Here is a 15,870-nt window from a genome sequence, read left to right on the forward strand (position 1 = left end):
GTCACAAAGAAGTGCTATGGAAAGGATGTAGAGCCATAGCATTGTCTTTATAACAATAGATTAACACTAGAATATGATGCTAGTCACAAAGAAGTGCTATGGAAAGGATGTAGAGCCATAGCATTGTCTTTATAACAATAGATTAACACTAGAATATGATGCTAGTCACAAAGAAGTGCTATGGAAAGGATGTAGAGCCATAGCATTGTCTTTATAACAATAGATTAACACTAGAATATGATGCTAGTCACGAAGAAGTGCTATGGAAAGGATGTAGAGCCATAGCATTGTCTTTATAACAATAGATTAACACTAGAATATGATGCTAGTCACGAAGAAGTGCTATGGAAAGGATGTAGAGCCATAGCATTGTCTTTATAACAATAGATTAACACTAGAATATGATGCTAGTCACAAAGAAGTGCTATGGAAAGGATGTACAGCCATAGCATTGTCTTTATAACAATAGATTAACACTAGAATATGATGCTAGTCACAAAGAAGTGCTATGGAAAGGATGTAGAGCCATAGCATTGTCTTTATAACAATAGATTAACACTAGAATATGATGCTAGTCACGAAGAAGTGCTATGGAAAGGATGTAGAGCCATAGCATTGTCTTTATAACAATAGATTAACACTAGAATATGATGCTAGTCACAAAGAAGTGCTATGGAAAGGATGTAGAGCCATAGCATTGTCTTTATAACAATAGATTAACACTAGAATATGATGCTAGTCACAAAGAAGTGCTATGGAAAGGATGTAGAGCCATAGCATTGTCTTTATAACAATAGATTAACACTAGAATATGATGCTAGTCACGAAGAAGTGCTATGGAAAGGATGTAGAGCCATAGCATTGTCTTTATAACAATAGATTAACACTAGAATATGATGCTAGTCACAAAGAAGTGCTATGGAAAGGATGTAGAGCCATAGCATTGTCTTTATAACAATAGATTAACACTGGAATATGATGCTAGTCACAAAGAAGTGCTATGGAAAGGATGTAGAGCCATAGCATTGTCTTTATAACAATAGATTAACACTAGAATATGATGCTAGTCACAAAGAAGTGCTATGGAAAGGATGTAGAGCCATAGCATTGTCTTTATAACAATAGATTAACACTAGAATATGATGCTAGTCACAAAGAAGTGCTATGGAAAGGATGTAGAGCCATAGCATTGTCTTTATAACAATAGATTAACACTAGAATATGATGCTAGTCACAAAGAAGTGCTATGGAAAGGACGTAGAGCCATAGCATTGTCTTTTTTTTTGTCACTTGAAAAAAAAGTGAATGAACATCTGGGCTAAATTAATATATAAACAAATATATATAATAACAGAAGTATAGAAGGAAATCTCGTTTAAATTTTTGAATATTTATTAGCAAAATATTTCAACAAGCTGACCTCAGACAAAAGGATATATATATATATATATTTCTTAATAACGGAACAGGAAAAAACAAATGAATATAAAAAATAGCTGATTAGTAAGACAGCCAAATATTGAAACGTAATGCTTGAGTACACCGCTTCCCGTCCGATCAGCGAAGTTAAGCAACGTTGGGTCTGGTTAGTACTTGGATGGGTGACCGCCTGGGAACACCAGATGCTGTTGGCATCCCTACGTGTCAAGTGGGGTTGGTGGAGGATTAGTGCCCCTCCCTGTAAAACAATTAACTCTAAGCCCTTGTCCACCCCGTTTGGGATACATGGCATCTGGCAATGAATGAATGAAATTATTATTATTCCTGTAAGCCAAGAAACCATTTACAACGCTGGGTGGTAACCATAAACCCAAACCATACGTTCTCCCTACATGTCAAGTGGGGTTGGTGGAGGATTAGTGCCCCTCCCTGTAAACCAATTAACTCTAAGCCCTTGGCCACCCCGTTTGGGATACATGGCATCTGGCAATGAATGAATGAACGACCTGAAACTTAATTCTCTGAAGCGTGGCCAGGCAGGAACGTTTCGGGGAGGAAGACGAGGAGAATCAATAAAACAAAATCAAATGACTACCAGATGAATTGATTAAGCTTGAGTGGTTTGTCTTCGTCTAAAATATTAATTAGTTTATTGCAGTTACCGCCAGACGGTCCAGTTATCCCCCCAGCAAACCCTTCGGAACGGAAAATGAGTTAACTATTGTCCTACGCTACCGCCAGACGATTTTATTCGTATTTTCAAGACCCTCTCGTAGTGAAGAGGTTAATTACAGTCACATAAATCCTCGGATCTCAGTTCTCCTTTGACTAACATAATCAGGCGTTACCAGCGACAGAATAAACTAGTGGGGGAAGAGGGAGGGGGAGGCCGAGGATGAGATGAAGGGATGGGGTGGAGAGGTATATGAGAGAGGGGGGTGTGAGTTGGGAGCAGGGCAGTGAAATGGCGGGGGACAGGGCGATGTGGAGGCGATTTGTTTGTGGCCACCCCAAACGGGATTGAGGCGTCTGGCAATAGATAGATAGATAGTTAACACACTGGCAGTAGTTCCCACACGTTTTCTGTTCTGCGGCTCCCTGTACACAATAAGGTAATCTCCGCAGCCACACCTGGATCTTACTAATTACGTCGCTCATAATCAATAAGCACACGACATTTGAACATTTCTGACAATTAAAAACAGAGACGCGGTACACGCACGTAACAACGCCCAACAAGTGATTAGAAAACTCAGCGGTGCGACGGAATTTCCATTATGCTACCAAATGATGTATCTGTTAATGAATCACACGGTAAGGGCACAGCTGCTGGTGGCGGTAGGTACCCGTGCCGGTCCCACGTACACACTACCCAACACGCACAGCATCAGGACCTGAACGTAACCGGACAGACACAGCAAAATATTCTCGCCCAGAAACGTGACCGACAACCGCCGGTGACGGTAAGTGCAGGTGAGGTGCAGGTGCGGTGTAGTGTGAATGCAACAATAGTTATACCATTGAATTATATCTTGTCGGTCCGGTACGGTACGTTACGTGTCGGTGAAGTTACGTAGTGTGATTCAGCCCTGAGGCGTTCCAGATCCGCCCTGTCGACAATAGAACTAGGAGGCAGATAGAGGCAGCAAGCTGCATACTGCCAACGTAAAAACATCGGGACAGCAACAGCCTGCAGGGGAGTGGAGATGTCCAGGTGACTGTATGGAATATCCTGGCGAAGGAAGACAGCAGCACCTCCATGACGACCCTGGCCCGGCACAGCATCAGAATAAAAGGCATGGCAGCCACGAGGACCGGCAGGACCAGCATCACCCACCGTGGTGTCCTGGATGCACAGGCACAGAATGTACACTGAGACACAAGATGGCACAGTCCCTCATAGCTAGCACGTAAACCCCGGCAATTGCACTGGATGATAGAACCCACTGTGGCGGGATGATGATTGAGTGCGGGAGTGTACGCCTGACAAGCAGTGGGTTTGGAGTGATGCTTATGAAGGTCCCTGGGAGAAGCCTGCCCAGCACCAGACACCCACACCCTCTGTCCAACATCCCAAGGCAAATGTGAGGATGAGGAAGTAAGATTGACAACATTCCTTCTTGGAGTTGGCAGTTCAGTTTGTTTGGAAGGTGGCTTTGGGGCCGCCTTTGGAGGTGTAGGAGGGTCAGTGCCCCCACCAGAAGCCCCAGAAGTGGAAGTAGAGGCCACAGGACTCGATTTATTTGAGGAGGCCATCCCATGCCTCAGACCTGAAGCACCAACGAGCTGTCCAACAACATCCCTGGGTGGGAACTGGACCAGAGGTGAACCATCAGCTTCAGCTGTCACCTGGGTGGATGCCCCAGCCTGCGGGACAGGAAACTGGAGGGGGGTCGACACAAGGGTCAACAACAGACGCCTTTGGGTGGCCGGTGTTGATGCTCAGAGGACTGACGAACACCGGTGACGTTTGCCAGGCACAGACGGAGTCTCGGGCATACTGGGTAAGATGGGAGAAGGAGTGTAGTCAATGTGGACATCTGCCACCACCATAGAAGTAACTATGCAGCCGTCAGCCACCGCAGTGGTGGTGGACGCAGTGGGGGTAGCGGTCGGGCAAACATCATTCTCACCAACAGTGCTAACTCTGGCCACAGCAACCTGCACATCACGAGGTGAAGGGATGGGTACTGGTATGTGTCGAGGCGCCTCTGAGACACAGGGTGACGCACTGGCGTTCTAGAAAACACAGAAACACAAGTAACCCTCGGCTGAAAGAACAGAGTCTTGGCTCTCCTTGGTGCTTCAGGAAACAAAAGCCTCTCATGTGTACGAATGGACAAACTCTTCTTTTCCAGGCAGTATCTTGGACAATGTTTAGAAGAACAAGGTTGGAGTCGGGGTCAAAATGCCATCTGTCTTATTCTGAAGGCAGTCAACCTTCCCCACACCAAACGACCACAGCTCCTCCAACACTGGCTGCTCTGAGTATCGGAGGATGTCACGAGATCAAACCACTCCCTTACGTGGGTTAAGGTGCCATGAGGAACACAGGGAACAGCATAGCCAGCAACAGAGGTCAAAGCCACTGTGTGGGAGCTCTGTTCCAGGCAGGACACCTCAGTTAGATGCTTCCATCCCCTGGCGTCAGATCTGAGGCTGTCTTCCACAAGGCAACGCTATGGCACTGCAAGGCAAATATATCAACATCCAGCACGACCCTCCCACGGCGGATTTCAGCACCAGGTATTTGGAGTATGACGTCGGCACCGGCTCGTCTGTGCTCCACCCCAGGACCGTACCCACCCGACGTGGCCACCTGCCAGTGCCAGCTGCATGCTGGGGCAGAGGAGGCCATGCACCAGGGGCGTGGTGAGGCTCCAGGGTGGCAGTAAGGCAGTGGCCAGAGAAAACGCCAGAGTCTTCACCAAAATGTTTTGTAACCGAATGCATATGTGTCAACACAAACTTCATTGCCCCCCCACCCACACACCATGGAGGCCAGCAAGGGCAGGTGGTATGCCAGGGACAACACTGACCACCCCAGAGGCAGCAGGAGAGTATAGGCGGGTACCCACGGGGGGACCTGGGCAAGGGTGACTCCAGGACGATAGGAGCCACCAGGCCCCCCAGTGCCCACTTGACCCCAGCCAACGCACGACCAGCCGATTGACCTGGTGGGGCCCAGCCAGGCCGCCCGTCCAGCCAGAAGAAGGGACCACAGAGGTGTAGTGCAGCTGCAGGGCACCGGCAGCATCACTCAACCCCCAGGACTCCCGTCTGCCTGCATTACGGCACGCCATGCACGGCACACACGTGGCCAGGCAACAGTGCCGCCCTGGATGGCACATGGGCAGGCACTAACATCAGCAGCAGGCCTCCTCCACCAGTGATGTAGGGGCTGCTGGCTCCACCAGGCTGACAAATGCCGAACCCTACAAAGGTAGGCCTCCTGAGTAGGTGGCACTGCCAGCCACACTTCAAGCACCACCACCACGTCAAGGTGACCCCCCTCAGCGGGGGGCATACACACATGTGTATGTATGTATGTATGTATACCAGTAATTATGATGGATATGATGGACCAGTGTGCTTATAATGCTGGAGTGTTCATGGTGTGTGTTAAGCGATAGGCAATACGGATGTAGAGTCTGCTGTTGCAGGTTTGACAAATATAGGAACGAGTTCAACTGGTGGGTCCTGAAGATTAGGGTTTAGTACTGTGGCGACTACAGTCAACTAAAACAATACCATCATTATAAAGTTCAAAGTATGATTCCCACATACATGATGGTATCCTGGCTAAGTTTCAAGCTTTATAATTAAAAAATAATAATTTCAAAAAAGGTGTTAGCAATCTGTACCTTTTACACCAATAAATATTTCAATTCAGGATAGGCATGCAGTATAATGCCCAAAAATGTTATACATATCCCCTGTTCCTGTGTTGCCGGCCGCTTGTGGTAAAGAAATGAAGAAGCAGAGAAAATATCTGAGAAATACTGATACATACACCTACTGATAATGATTCAAAAATGCCCCTCAATTTATATATATTTTCCTTGTTTTTGAGCTGGCTGGGGCTGCTAAGTTTCCTGGCTTGTGATTGGCTGGCTGGCGGGAGTTTTAGAAAGCTTGGCGCTGATTGGCTGAGTGGCAGCGGCGGCGGAGTGTCGGCCATGTTGGTAAACAAACCCGGGGCTGCACCACGGAGTTCGGACAGTTTTTTTCCCGATTTTTGGCCTTTGAGTGATTATATAACAGGATTTTCTAGTGGTAATCAAGACTCGTATATATTACCTATGTGTGTGTACCGTATCTAGCTAATTTATGAAGGATTAGGTAGGGAAATAGGATGTTAATTCGTACAAACTCGATGATGAGCGCTGGAGTGGCAGAGATGTTTTATATATTTTTCGGTCGATTTGGTCTGTGCATGAATATATAACAAGATTTTCTAATGGTAATCAAGACTCGTATATATTATCTATGTGTGTCTAAGGTATTTAACTAATTTATGATTTATTAGATAGTGAAATAGGATGTTGATTTTACAAACTCGATCGTCAGTGCAGGAATGGCAGAGATGTTTTATATATTTTTGGGGGGCGATATGGTCTCTGGGTATATATAGAACAGGATTTTTGAGTGGTAATCAAGGCACATGTATATTATCAGTGTTTGTGTAAGGTATTTAACTAATTTATGAAGGATTAGGTAGAGAAATAGGAAGTTAGATTTATGAACTAGAGTGTTAAGGCAGGACTGGCAGAGATGTTGGATATATTTTTTGGTTTATTTGGTCTCTGGGTAAATATATAAGAGAATTTTCTAGTGGTAATCAAGGCACATATATATTATCTATTTGTGTGTATGGTATCTAGCAAATTTATGAAGGATTAGGTAGAGAAATAAGAAGTTAGATTTACGAACTGTAGTATGCCAGGATTGCAGAGATATTTATATATATTTTTTGCTGTTTTTGGCTCTGTAAGTAAATATATAACAGGATTTTTGAGAAGTAATCAAGGCATATATATATTATCAATGTGTTTATGAAGGATTAGGTAGAGAAATAAGTTAGATTTATGAACTATAGTATGTCAGGATTGCAGAGATATTTATATATATTTTTTCCTGATTTTGGCTCTCAAAGTGAATATATAACAGGATTTTCTAGTGGTAATCAAGACATATATATTATCTGTGTGTGTGTACCATATCAAGCTAATGTATGAAGGATTAGGCAGAGAAATAGGTTGTTAATTAATATGGACTAAATTATTATGCCAGGATTGTACAGATTTCTGTATAATTTTTCCTGTTCCATTATTGTTTCAACCCCTAACAGAATTACGAGTTTTTCTATCTATCTATCTATCTATCTATTGCCAGATGCCTCAATCCCGTTTGGGGTGGCCACAAACAAATCGCCTCCAAGTCGCCCTGTCCCCCGCCATTTCACTGCCCTGCTCTCAACTCACACCCCCCTCTCTCATATACCTCTCCACCCCATCCCTCCATCTCATCCTCGGCCTCCCCCTCCCTGTTAATTAATACAGACTAGATTATTATGCCAGGATTGTACAGATTTCTTTGTAATTTATCCGGTCCCAGTATCATTTCAATCCCTAACAGAATTACGAGTTTTTGATCCATTCTTTTGGTATTTTAGAAAATTTTAGGACATTCCTTCTGTGACATTTTTGTGGCAAATTATTTTTATTTTACTCCTGAAGGTTAGGGGGGGCGCGGTAGCACAGTGGTAGCGCGCTGGACTTGTGATCGGGGGATTGCAAGTTCGAGCCTCACCCGGGCTGCCGTGCCGGGAGGGGTAGCTCCCTCCTGTAACCCTAGCGGGGCTATATAGTCCAATACAGGGCTTAGCTCGGGGGAACTCCATTTCTCCCATTTTCCTGAAGGTTAGGTTATGTTCGAGTAAAATATAAATAATATGCCACAAAAATGCCATGGAAGAAAATCCCTCCATCCTCCAATCCTGTGTTGCCCCATGAGGAGCATAGGAGGCCTGGGCTAGGCAGGTTGGTGCTGACATTTAAGATGAGAGTGACCAGCCTCACTCATCCCTGAGTGGCATTACATGAGCAAGTGTCTTAGAATTGTCTAAAATACTGAAAAAAAGTTATGGCGGGGGACAGGGCGACTTGGAGGCGATTTGTTTGTGGCCACCCCAAACGGGATTGAGGCGTCCGGCAGTAGATAGATAGATAGATTCTTCCTGATTCCTGGGCTTTACATAAATATATATAATTATTTCTTAGTGGTAATTAAGGCACACTTGTATATTAATTATGTCTGCCCTCCTCTCTTCCTATTTCTCACCATCATCCACTCACTTGATGTAGTGCTGCCTACTTCTTCCTTAGCCTTTATCATTCTTTTTCTGTGCCTGTCCTCCTCTCTTCCTATTTCTCACCATCATCCACTCACTTGATGTAGTGCTGCCTACTTCTTCCTTAGCCTTTATCATTCTTTTTCTGTGCCTGTCCTCCTCTCTTCCTATTTCTCACCATCATCCACTCACTTGATGTAGTGCTGCCTACTTCTTCCTTAGCCTTTATCATTCTTTTTCTGTGCCTGTCCTCTCTTCCTATTTCTCACCATCATCCACTCACTTGATGTAGTGCTGCCTACTTCTTCCTTAGCCTTTATCATTCTTTTTCTGTGCCTGTCCTCCTCTCTTCCTATTTCTCACCATCATCCACTCACTTGATGTAGTGCTGCCTACTTCTTCCTTAGCCTTTATCATTCTTTTTCTGTGCCTGTCCTCCTCTCTTCCTATTTCTCACCATCATCCACTCACTTGATGTAGTGCTGCCTACTTCTTCCTTAGCCTTTATCATTCTTTTTCTGTGCCTGTCCTCCTCTCTTCCTATTTCTCACCATCATCCACTCACTTGATGTAGTGCTGCCTACTTCTTCCTTAGCCTTTATCATTCTTTTTCTGTGCCTGTCCTCCTCTCTTCCTATTTCTCACCATCATCCACTCACTTGATGTAGTGCTGCCTACTTCTTCCTTAGCCTTTATCATTCTTTTTCTGTGCCTGTCCTCCTCTCTTCCTATTTCTCACCATCATCCACTCACTTGATGTAGTGCTGCCTACTTCTTCCTTAGCCTTTATCATTCTTTTTCTGTGCCTGTCCTCCTCTCTTTCCTATTTCTCACCATCATCCACTCACTTGATGTAGTGCTGCCTACTTCTTCCTTAGCCTTTATCATTCTTTTTCTGTGCCTGTCCTCCTCTCTTCCTATTTCTCACCATCATCCACTCACTTGATGTAGTGCTGCCTACTTCTTCCTTAGCCTTTATCATTCTTTTTCTGTGCCTGTCCTCCTCTCTTCCTATTTCTCACCATCATCCACTCACTTGATGTAGTGCTGCCTACTTCTTCCTTAGCCTTTATCATTCTTTTTCTGTGCCTGTCCTCCTCTCTTCCTATTTCTCACCATCATCCACTCACTTGATGTAGTGCTGCCTACTTCTTCCTTAGCCTTTATCATTCTTTTTCTGTGCCTGTCCTCCTCTCTTCCTATTTCTCCCATCTTTCCTGTCACTTCTTATTGCTTTTCTTTCCTTTACAGGTGGCTTTACATTGAGTGACAAGCCAAATGGTTTCCTGTAAGCCAAGAAACCATTTACAACGCTGGGTGGTAACCATATAACCAAACCATACGTGCTGCCTACGTGTCAACAAGTGGGTTGGTGGAGGGTTAGTGCCCCTCCCCGTAAAACAACTAACTCAGAGTCAAATGGCCACCCCTTACGGGATTATGGCGTCTGGCAATAGATAGATAGATAGATTATTATTATTATTATTATTATTATTATTATTATTATTATTATTATTTATTCATATGGCTTCTACTTTTTTTTTATTTATATATTTTTTTAATGCATAACTTTTACATATATTTTTGACTTTCCAGATCCAAAATTTTGCTAGTAACGAAGAAGTGCTCAGCCCCTAAACCAATGAAACACGAAAAGCAACACAGGATGATTAGGTAAGGTTTCTGTCTATCTGTCTATCTATCTATCTGTCTCTGTCTGTCTATCTATCTATCTGTCTCTGTCTGTCTATCTATCTATCTGTCTGTTTATCTATCTATCTATCTATCTATCTCCATCTATTTATCTTTATCTATCTATCTATCTGTCTATCTACCAGCGTATCTATCTCTGTCTATCTGTCTGTCTGTCTATCTGTCTGCCTACCTACCTACCTACCTACCTACCTACCTACCTACCATCCTACCTACCTACCTACCTACCATCCTACCTACCTACCTACCTACCATCCTATGTACCTACCTACCTACCTACCTACCTACCAGCCTACCTACCTACCTACCTACCTGTCTGTCTGTCTATCTATCTACCTATCTGTCAGTCTATCTACCTGCCTATCTGTCTGTCTCTATCTGTTACCAATGTTTTAATCCTTTAAGATGTGGCCACAAACAAATCACCTCCATGTCACCCTGTCCTCTCCACGCCATCCCTCCATCTCATCCTTGGCCTCCCCCTCACTCACATACACTCTCCCAGTCAGTCTTTCATTCCCCATCCTCTCCACTCCATCCCTCCATCTCAACCTTGATCTCCACCTCACTCATACACTCTCCTAGTTAGTCTCTCACTCTCCATCATCAGTATCCTCAGACATGGTTCCAATATTTTGTCCATTGTTATTATTTTGTCATCATTCTGTCCAGTCTTATAAAATGGTTCCAATGTTTTGTCCATTCAGTTTTGTCCTAATCTATTAAATATTTTGAAGACTTTATCCAACAATTTTTCTATATATCTGTCCATATTATTATTATTTTGTCCATTTCTTCATTCTGTCCAGTCATATTAAACGGTTCCGATATTCTGTCCATTCAGTTTTGTCCTAATCTATTAAATATTTTGAAGACTTTATCCAACAATTTTTCCATATATCTGTCCATATCAGTATTATTATTTTGTCCATTTGTTCATTCTGTCCAGTCTTATAAAATGGTTCCAGTATTTTGTCCAATTCTGAAGATTTTGACCAATGGTTTTTCCTCAGGATATACTAACATGGTTCCAATATTCCAGCACGCCTGTAAATTCACTTGGGAAATTATAGTCTCGAGAAAATAAATGAATAGATGAAAATAAGATGAATTTGTACTTAACTGTAGATAAATTACTGTGTGTATGAATGAACAGTAATTATGGTGGTATTGTGAAGGTGAAATATTTTGAAAAACTGGATGAAAGTGAGTGAAATGCAATGAAAACTGGATGAAGTATTTTGAGTGACCTCTGTTTGGATCATTCATGTGGAGTTTGAACAGTGGATTTTGAAAAGTGAATCGGTTGTATAATATTCAGATTTCTGTAATGACAAGAGTTAAATAAATTGAGAAACTGGATGAAATATTTTGAAAGACGTACCGGTGTATTAGTAACATTATTCTGGAAGTCGAACAATCCTTTTTGAAAATATGAATTAGTTGTAAAATATTTAAATTTCTGTTATGAGAAGTGAGTGAAATGCATTGAAGAACTGGATGAACTATTTTGAAAGATGTTTATTAGTAACAGTCTTTTGGAGTTTGAACAATGTATTTTGAAAAGTGAATTGAGTGTATAATATTGAAATTTCTGTAATGAAAAGAGTGAAACACATTGAAAAACTGGATGAAATATTTTGAAAGACGTACTGGTGTATTAGTAACGTTATTTTGGAGTCTGAACAATGCATTTTGAAATATGAATCACTTGTAAAATATCCAGATTTCTGTTATGAGAAGTGAGTGAAATACATTGAAAAACTGGATGAAATATTTTGAAAGACATTTATTGATAAGATTCTTGTGGATTTTGAACTGTGCAATGTGAAAATATAAATCAGTTATTACATAGGCAGATTTCCGTACCAGTAATGAAAAGTGAATGAAATCCATTGAAAAACTGGATGAAATATTATGAAAAACTTGCTAGTAATTTGAACAAACCAATATGAAAACGTGAATTGATTGTTAAAAAAGTTCGGGTTTATGTAATGTTATGAAAAGTGAGTGAAATCCATTGAGGAACTGGATGAAATATTTTGAAAGACATATCCATTATTAACAGTACTTTTGAATTTGAACTAAATGATTTGAAAATGTGAATTGGTAAAAAAAAACAAAAAAATGTATAGTGTTATGAAAAGTGAGTGAATTACATTGAAAAACTGGATGAAATATTTTGAAAAACGTATTTATATGTACTGGTGCTCCTGAATTTGAACGAAACAATTTGAAAATGCAAATTAGTTGTTAAAAAATTCCTGTTTCTGCCCTGTTGTGAAGAGTAAGTGAAATACATTGAAAAACTGGATGAAATATTTTGAAAAGCTTGTATTTATAGATACCGGTGCTCCTGAATTAGAACTAAACAATTTGAAAATGCGTGTCAGTTGTAAAATATTCAGATTTGTGTAGAATTTTCAAATATGTTAGTACAGTTTTTGAATTTAGTGTATATGTGATTTAAATGTCATATCCCGGTAATATAGTGTTCAGATTAACTACACATCGTTCACTTTAACTAGGCCTAAAAGTGCCATCCCTCCATCTTGAATGCTGTTCTGTAACAATAGATTAACACTGGAATATGATGCTAGTCACAAAGAAGTTCTGTGGAAAGGATGTAGAGCCATAGCATTGTCTTTATAACAATAGATTAACACTGGAATATGATGCTAGTCACAAAGAAGTGCTGTGGAAAGGATGTAGAGCCATAGTAATTTCCTGCTTCATCTGGTTATCCTATCCTGCAGTCCACCATTGTCCTTTTGTGGGATAGGGAGGGAGTTGAGGGATGAGCGGATAGCCAGGCAGTGGATCCGACCAGTTATACCAGTGCCACCACGTGAAGGAGTTGGGATAGGGAGGGAGTTGAGGGAGAGGGAGGGAGTTGAGGGAGAGGGAGGGAGTTGAGGGATAGGCAGGGAGTTGAGGGAGAGGCAGGGAGTTGAGGGATAGGCAGGGAGTTGAGGGATAGGCAGGGAGTTGAGGGATAGGGAGGGAGTTGAGGGATAGGCAGGGAGTTGAGGGATAGGCAAGGAGTTGAGGGATAGGCAGGGAGTTGAGGGATAGGGAGGGAGTTGAGGGAGAGGGAGGGAGTTGAGGGAGAGGCAGGGAGTTGAGGGAGAGGCAGGGAATTGAGGGATAGGGAGGGAGTTGAGAGAGAGGGAGGGAGTTGAGGGATGTTTGTTTAACCAGGCAGTAGATCTGACCAGTTATATCAGTGCCACCCCATGAAGGCAGCCAGGTGTTTAGGGTGAAATGGAGGGTGAGGGGGGTGAGGGCAGGGTGGGGGGGTACCGCGAAGTACTAGCGGGCGTTACATGTACTAACCAGGACGGGGATAGTACACTGGAGGCCGAGATGGTGGCTAATTTAACCGTAGTGGCCGAGGAACCGTCCCTCGGGGGAGATGTGACGAACGAGATCATCATAACGGCCGAGGAAGGGATAGCCATAGCCTCGGATGGGGAGCTGACCCCGATAAAGACTGTCGACACAAACGACGGCCAGAACTCCGTGGCGGGGCCGTCGGACAAGGTGGGGCGCATTGTATTCATCCAGAACCCCACACAAACCAGGTCGCAGCTCCTTGTCTCGGGGCAGCAGCGCGTCCTGACCATATCCAGTGCCCCGGCTGACTCCGCCCCACCCCAGTCCCTACCCAGCTTATCCGGGGCAACGCTGGTCGGGGTGGCGGGACGAAATGGGATAGTAACCAGCAGTCATAGTAGTTCCAGTACTATCCCGACGCAGAAAACCACCTTAACGAGCCAACCCACTGTAACGACCCTATCACCCAGCCTCCTGTCGTTAGCTGGGGGTGGTTTGACAGGTGAAGGAACTGTAGGAGTACCCAGCACGAGTAATGTTATTGGAACGAGTAGCGGCAGTAATGTGTCGAGGCAAAATCGAGTCCTAACCACAAATGCCGCCATAACCACACTCTCCCCCGGCCTCCTCTCCCCCACGGGCCTCACCCCAAATGGCCTGATCACCCTCCCCGCCCCGACGCTTGTAAACGGGGCCGGGGCGGGGCAGGCGAGCCCAGGGATTGTAAAAAACCTCACCTCCAAACACATCAGTAGCCTAATGAGTAACCTGACCAGCCTGGGTGGGGCGGGGCAGGGCGGGGCGGGGCTGGTAGAGCAACCGCACCCCGATGGAAGCAACTGTTTTGTGTGTGGGCGGGAGCTGGGGTCAGGGCAGGGCGGGGCGGGGGAGGGGTTCCACTACCAGCGGGGCCAGCGGCTGCTCCACACCGGGGGCACTGTGCTGGAGGTGGTGGGGCGGGCCGTTGGTGCTGCCGTCGTCACTGGACCGGGGCCAGACGGGGCCGGGGCGGGGCGGGGCGGGGTGGACGTGTGCAGCGGGTGTAACGACCTGATTAACGACACAGACGCCGCCACCGCCCACCTGGCCACCCTCACCGCCCGCCTCACCACCCTCTTCCACAACAACCAGCGCCCCAAGTTGACCCTCCAGCTCCTGCCCCGGCCCCCTGCCCCGCCCCCACAGCCCCCTGCCCCGCCCCGACCTCCACCCCTCAACCTGGATGACCTGGCTGCCACCCGGTCCCGTCGGGGGCGCCAACCCCGGCGGCCCCGGCTCAAGGAGGAGACTGGGGCTGGGGCAAGCGGGGCAGGCAGGGCGGGGCAGGTCAAGCGGAAGGGTGGGCGTCCCCGGAAGCCGTTTGGCTGCCCCGTGTGCAAACGTAAGTTCCTGACGGGGGAGTGTGTGAGGGTGCACATGACACGGGAACACTCCACCCCCAGCCCCGCCCCGACCCCACCTCCCCCTGCCCCACACACACCCAGTCCTGCCCCGCCCCTGCAGGTTAAAGAGGAGAAGCCTGAGGATCCCCGCCCCTTAGCCCCGGCCCCGCCCCCCCCATCTCCGACCCCAATCAAACCCATTCCGCTGAAGATCGAGGGTGGTGTAGGGGTTGCACGGTCCCGATCTGGCCCCGCCCTGCCCCGTGACGCCACCTCCCAGGTCCTGGCCACCATGCGCCCCATCCAGCCCAAACCCCAGGCGGTAGTGGGCACCGGGGCAGATGGCTCCATGCTGGTGTTGGTCACCCCCGGCCGCCCCGACGCTGCCCCGGCCCTGCTCACCCTCACCCCGGGGTACACGGCACTCACCCCGCCCCGCCCCGCCCCCTGCCACCAGTGCCCCAAGACCTTTACCCATGAGAAGAGTCGGCGCATGCACACCATCGCGGCACACGGCCTCAGGAAGCGCAGGCGGGGCGACCCGGACGGGGACGGGGCACAGACGGAGGCAGGGCAGGACGGGGCTGAGCCGGGGCACCAGTGTGGGGTGTGTGAGGCGACCTTCACCAACAAACGCACCCTGGCCGACCACAAACGCACCCACCACGGGGCAGACACACCGGGGCAAAATGGGGGTGATGGGGCGGGGCGGGGGGGTACCCATTCGTGCGAGGAATGCCCCATGACGTTTGGGTACAAGTACGAACTGGAACGCCACCGCGAAACACACGTACCCTACACACAAACAGGGCCGCACGAATTTCTGTGTCGCGTGTGTGGGCTGCGTGTGGCGTCGAAGGCAGCGCTGAAAATCCACCTGCACCGCTTCCACCGCCGCCCTGCCCCGCCCCGGACCTACCTATGCTGGCAGTGCGGGTGTCTGGCGGCCACGAAGAAAGCCTTTACCGATCACCAAAGGGGACATGGGAGCGAGCCAGGTCGACGCGCAAAGTGCAACGTGTGTAACAAGGACATGCTGGCCTCCTCGTACCGTGTCCATGTTGCACGGATGCATGGCGAGCCCAGACACCACTGCCAGACCTGCGACGCCAAGTTCACCGTCAGATCGGACCTCATGCGGCACGT

At 46.3% G+C, this 15,870-nt stretch overlaps 1 protein-coding gene and 1 pseudogene across 1 annotated transcript in view; both read left to right on the top strand.

Moving 5' to 3' along the window:
- Nucleotides 1–1,512: 1,512 nt before the first annotated feature.
- Nucleotides 1,513–1,634, top strand: LOC145410696 (5S ribosomal RNA; annotated as a pseudogene).
- An 11,636-nt stretch (nucleotides 1,635–13,270) lies between these two features.
- LOC145410429 (uncharacterized) overlaps nucleotides 13,271–15,870 on the top strand; it is a 42,631-nt gene continuing 40,031 nt past the window's right edge. The window contains exon 1 of the mRNA XM_080280581.1: nucleotides 13,271–15,870. This exon is cut by the window's right edge and continues 78 nt beyond it. Within this exon, the coding sequence (XP_080136707.1) occupies nucleotides 13,271–15,870 (2,600 nt within the window).

Source organism: Coenobita brevimanus, chromosome 10 (assembly GCF_032717465.1).
Source record: "Coenobita brevimanus isolate Jiangsu-jjx chromosome 10, ASM3271746v2, whole genome shotgun sequence".
Lineage (NCBI taxonomy): Eukaryota > Metazoa > Arthropoda > Malacostraca > Decapoda > Coenobitidae > Coenobita > Coenobita brevimanus.